Here is a 5,514-nt window from a genome sequence, read left to right as displayed (position 1 = left end):
GAATTTCCTACTGCACCAGACAACTCTTAACCCTCACTGATACCTGGGTTCCAGCCCCGGCACGGACAAACCCCCCCCAAATAGAAAGCTTCAAGCGGAAGGTTGAGCTTCAGTGCATCAGTGATACAGTCAGTGTAGAAATGTCTGTTTATTCTGTAGTGTTACTTTCCTTCTCCTGTCAACATCTCTTCTTCCTTTCCTGTGACCTAGTTCTGATTTCTTAATAGGAGAAATTTAACCTGTTTCATGCTGTCCCATTTCAGAGTAGGACTTGTTTTCTCTAGATCAGAGCACTTTTCAAGCTTGCAGCACAGTTATCCCCTTCCTTCTCAAGTTCTTTNGTTTGGAAACGAGAGAAGAAAATATTTTAAATCTTCCATGTTTGCCTTTGCCATAATAGAAGAGTATTGGAAAGTTGCAAAACCCATGAGTGGCCTTCCTCTCCTGCTCATCATTGTTGGGATTGTCTCAGTGTTAAATCCTACAGAGTTGAGTGTTGAGCCTTGATTTTACTATTAATTTGAAGTTGGCAGAACTACTCAGTTATTTTGAGTAACAACAGCTCTCAGTTTATCTCTTGCGTTCAAAGCTACAAGTAGGTATTAGAAATCCAGGAGGCTTCATTGATTTACCTCTACAAGGTTGCAACAATCACTTAATTCACTCAGAGCACGAAGAACTAGATCATTCTGCTTTCTTCCCAAATGAATGAGCATTTCTACTTGAAGACCAGCCACACGTTGGGTTGTGTGCACTACTAGATGTTGTGTTTAAATGCAGAGCACACAATTGCAGAACTGGTTCCCAAGTTATTAGCAGATTTTTGGAGTGGCTGACATGGCTACTGCTTTGAGTAACTTGCGATCTGTGAATGGCTGCAGCCACTTGCTTCTCTCTGTTCCTCTGTCTGCTAATATGGGACAGTAGAGAGCTGCATATGGACATCTACATGTCTCAGGATGTTTTATATGATGTGGTCATAATTCTGGCTCTCCTATAGAACTTGATAAATTCTGCTGTAAAATAAAGCACTAGATTGGCTTACCTGCTGTTACATGTTGTCCAGCAATAGCTCACAAAAGAGTAGTGGTTTTGTTCAGGGTCTTAATCTTAGTTTTGAGAAGGGAGTGGTATGTGAGGAAAGCACATGCAAATTTATGGCAGTAAAAGGTATTTAACCCTGCTTGTTTAAAGGTCTTTGTGAATAGACCTGTTGAAACTTGCCTTGGAAGTGGTTTCAGCTGGGACATTGTGAGGTGTGGAGAGAGAAGTTGGTTTTGCAAATGAGCAATACTGTGGCGTTATGGCCTTAGAGCTCCCCCATGCCCGGTGTCTGTGCTCAGTTGTGTGTGTGCTTGGCTTTATGCATTTAGGCTGTTAGTAACAGGCTGCTGTTGCAGAGGGAGGCGACTACCCTGGCAGGCCAACCACAGCCCCCACCCCCGCCTCCCAAGTGGCCTGGGATGATCTCAAGTGAACAGCTGAGCTTGGAGCTACACCAGGTGGAAAGGGAAATTGGGAAGAGAACCCGTGAGCTGAGCATGGTGAGTGCTGGGGGGGTGGGAGTCAGAGAGGTGAAGAGCCCTGTAACCCTGGCAGAAAGGCTGGATGCCCACAGCTGGAGTCATCCATCTCCCTCTTCACCTCTTTATTCTTCAAAACCTCCTCAGAAGTTTCTCCAGTCTTCTTCATGAAGAATTTTAATTCTAGCCACTTGAAAATGCTGTTATTTTGTTGCCATTTGAAATAAGTGTGGCGCTGAAATTTGTTGGAAACTAAACAGTCTCCAAGGTCAGTGTGCCATGAGTCCCATAATCTACCTTAACATAGGAAACATCATCTGCAAGTACAGGCTAGTGTTCAGAAGTCTGTGTGCTGTTACAGTCTGTGGCCTTCGCTTGTTGTTACAAGGATCATCCCTTCCTTTTGGGAAATACTGTGTCCCGAGAGGATGAGCAAATCTTAGTCTGTTTTTGTCTCATGGCTTTTGTGGGTTACACTGCGTGACTCCAACTGACAGGCCTTCATCATCAGCCCTAAGGGATGAAGTCTCCAATTCTTCTAACGCACCGTTAAAGAATTTTTCATCTGTCTTTTCTTTAAAGGAGAGCCAGTCTTCACTGGATATGAAAAACAAACTGGGCACCGCTAAACAGACAGAAAATGGACAATTAGAGCCACAAAGCAAGGTTCCAGCTGAGGACCTCGCACTGACATTCAGGTAATATGGGCCTTCAACCTGTCTTTGTAACAGGAGAATAATTTCATCCAGGGTCACTCTCCTGTGTGAATAATTCCCCCTGCCTCACATCAGCTCTGATGGGGAAGCATCTACTAGGAAAAGAGGATACAAATCAAGTTTTTATAGTGCAAGCATGAATTAAGGACTGCTTTAGTTGATGAGTAGGTGAGTGGAATGAGACTTAGGTAAATTAATATAACAGAAGACTTGCAAAGTCTGTCAGACCAGGAGTCCATCTCGACAGTATTGGATGATTAATAGGGAGGAGCAGGAGATAAACAACAACCATAAAAGAAATCTCTACCTGCTATATTAGTTTCAAAGAAAATAGCTGTCCCAAATGTGAAAGGAAAGTTATTCCACCCTGCTAAGGTTTGTCATGTGGATTTGTCCAGGAAGGTACGTGACTTTGAAACTAAGTTCTGTTTAATTTGTAGGCAGTTATCTTTTTGTGTGGAGATGCTGGGATTGATTTCAGTTCACATTTAATAGACAGTTGGAATAAGATGTTGGCTCGGAATGCTGGAAATGTCCACAGCAAGTATTTTGAGATGGCCACAAGCATCTGTGTATATTCAAACTAATATTGAACAGAGAAGCTCAGATGTCATTACGTTTACATAACTTGATGTGAGCAGTTTGGAATCTGGATATTTATTCAGAAAATGTGTCCCTCAGTTGCTGATGAAGTTTGCACTTTCTTCTTATAACCCATTCTTGAGTTCTGCACTGCACCATTAGATTGAAGCCTCCAGAGCAGGAACTAGTTTTTTCATATGGAACTCTGAAAGTAATGAAATCAGAACAACCACTTATGGTTTTTACATTTAAAAAAACCCCAAACATAAGATAAACTATCCAGGTGAGTTAAATATTCTGGAATATGTTCATTGAAGTAATTTTACTTGAAATAAATGAAAAATCTCAGTAATTACTTCTTTTCACCCACTTCCCCTTTCTGCTCAACCTTCCCCCAGCAGTGATGTTCCAAATGGATCGGCTTTGACACAAGAGAACATTGGCCTCCTGTCAAACAAGGCAGCGTCTCTGAGCTTGTCAGAGGAGCCTGAGGGAGGAGGGGACAGCCACGACTCCCAGCGAGCCGGAGTCACACCCACATCTGCTCCATGAAGCCAGGCCAGCACACCCCGAGCTCCTCCTGCCAGGGTGGCAGCACCTTCCATCACGTTTTTTTTCCAGGGGTAATTGGAGAAAGCCAGGAGCAGCAGCAGTAGCAGAGCAGCAGGTCCAGAGGCAATGTGCACAAACACAACTACTAGAAACAAATCCTGCACATAGTTCACATTAACGCATTTTTTAATTAAAAAAATGAAAATTAGCAGTATCTGCAAGCAATTCAAATTAAATTTGTTTTTGTTCTGTGAATGAACTTTATTTTAATAACTTTGGACGCCTTGAATCCCAGGGCTTAAAAAAAAAGATATTATATATATACTCTGTTTGATTAATTGTATGATCTTAATGAAGTAGATTTTTTCTTTTATTTTGGTATTATTACATACCCAGTGCATAATTCCTTATCACCTTAATTTCTCAATGACTAAAACAATCTGGCCGCTTCCTTGTGTGGTTTAAGAGTAAACAAGGAATGAGGGTTGGAGAGTAGCTGTGAAATTGCAGTGTCAAAAGATGTGCAGCAAACTTCATTCTTCCCATTGTGGCCAGGAGCTGAACCCCAGCTTCTTACTTAAATTGTTGAATTTAAACTACAAGTGACAGAATCCTTGCAATTCAGCAGGTGTTGTGGTTTGGTTTTTTAAAGGTGGCATTGTTTAAGGTCTGTATGTTAGAAATTGGCACCTGAGAGTCAGCCTGCAGCTTGTCTGTCAGTGCTGCAGTGAATCCTTCCTGGATTCTCCTTTCCTAAGGAAAATATTGCATCAAAATGGCCGCTGGAGGTGCAGCACAAATCCTGCCAGAAGTACTGGGAAGCAAATTTGCTTGATAGATCCAATGCTTCTCCAAGTAGATGCTTTGTAAGTATAAGTTGGAGAAGCCATCAATCTTTTTTAAAAAGTAAAGAAATGAAAGATTTTATTCTTGCTGCACGTTTTTTGACTCCTTTGACATACACTAGGGTGAGACCCTGGATACAAAGAACCCTGGAGAACGATTTTAAAGTGCTGCTCCCTCTGCACCTTCTTGGCCTGTGTTCTCTTTTTTTTTTTCTGGGTTAGACTACTAAATGGGAAAGCACTGGTTATGTAATAAATTACTGCATTGCTTTGGTTGGGTAAAGCAAGAGTTATTGAATTTTCTTGGGTTTTAGTTGTTTTTCCTTAACCTTAACTCCTGCTGAGGTCGTAGCAACCTTGGGCTAAGCTTTGCATTCATCATACTGTTAAATAAAACAAAAGGGGGGGTGGGAGGGGATACAGTCCCACTATTGCCTACCAGTAGGAGAGTCCAAACAGAAGACTCTTTTGAGTAGCAATTATTTAATTTGCCCAGTTAAGGCACCGCGTTTATATACTATTTCACATTGAATTTGATTATGCCCTACAGACCTGGCTGGTCAAGGATTTGATACACATATTGGCTTGGGATTCGAGCTTTCTTTTTTATTTAAATAAAAATTTATATATAAATATATATATATACATATATACATAGTTATATCTGTATATATATTGGGTATGTTTTAAGAATTTTTTCGCATGAGCGCAGCTGTTGTGATCAAATGTCTGGGAGGTAGAAGCACTGAATGAAAATAAAGGCATTTTTCAGCTCACACCCCCCCCACTCTCCATATGTCTTCACATGGGTTTATTTCACTCTTAGTTGAACTTTGGCCTCTTCATTGCCAAGAGTAGTTTGAGGCTTGCTTTGTTTTCTACCCCCTCCTAACTTTGGGCAAAGAACCATCTTTGCACTAGAGCAGCTTCACCTCCAGCTTGTCCCCACCCATCCGTACCTGCTGCTTGAGGCCAAGCATTCCAGCCGCTCCCCTGGAGCCCAGCAGGGCTGGGGGGATGCAGTTATGAGTCTGTTCCTCCCTTCTCTGCTCTGGCCAGGAGGATGATGAAGGTGTTTCCCTGGCTGCCTGCTCCCAAGTCACCTGGCACAGGCCGCCTGCCCTCTCCTCCCATCATTTAGTGCAGAGCACCACCCTCAAGTCAGCCTTCTCCTTGGTTTTAATTAGTTTATACCGTCCTGCTGTGTCTTTATTAACACAGGAAGCTCACCTTAGTCGAGATAATTAGTGCAATATTCTAAACTAGGAGGACAAGCCCAGAATGTTCTTTTTTTTG

General features: G+C 42.1%; 1 protein-coding gene across 2 annotated transcripts; it reads left to right on the top strand.

Moving 5' to 3' along the window:
• The first annotated feature begins 358 nt into the window (after positions 1-358).
• Positions 359-4,996, top strand: LOC108508255 (roquin-1-like). Of its 2 annotated transcripts, none has more exons than XM_017836910.1 (3): positions 359-1,544; positions 2,106-2,221; positions 3,220-4,996. In XM_017836910.1, exons 1-3 carry the CDS (start codon positions 1,464-1,466, stop codon positions 3,371-3,373), a joined length of 351 nt encoding a protein of 116 aa, XP_017692399.1. In that variant the 5' UTR covers positions 359-1,463; the 3' UTR covers positions 3,374-4,996. The 2 variants fall into 2 exon arrangements, with proteins under 2 accessions (XP_017692399.1, XP_017692400.1); XM_017836911.1 differs by having other exon boundaries at positions 364-1,544; positions 3,223-4,996.
• Positions 4,997-5,514: the final 518 nt, after the last annotated feature.

Source organism: Lepidothrix coronata, unplaced genomic scaffold (assembly GCF_001604755.1).
Source record: "Lepidothrix coronata isolate B3197 unplaced genomic scaffold, Lepidothrix_coronata-1.0 Scaffold288, whole genome shotgun sequence".
NCBI classification, from domain to species: Eukaryota; Metazoa; Chordata; class Aves; order Passeriformes; family Pipridae; genus Lepidothrix; species Lepidothrix coronata.
This window is presented reverse-complemented; position numbering and strand designations above follow the sequence as displayed.

Bases quoted from the DNA above. Each gene is read 5' to 3' on its own strand.
- LOC108508255 (XM_017836910.1), top strand. From the start codon at position 1,464: ATGATCTCAAGTGAACAGCTGAGCTTGGAGCTACACCAGGTGGAAAGG. The intron at 1,545-2,105 runs GTGAGTGCTGGG...TTTTCTTTAAAG, and splicing joins GAACCCGTGAGCTGAGCATG to GAGAGCCAGTCTTCACTGGA. The intron at 2,222-3,219 runs GTAATATGGGCC...ACCTTCCCCCAG, and splicing joins GACCTCGCACTGACATTCAG to CAGTGATGTTCCAAATGGAT.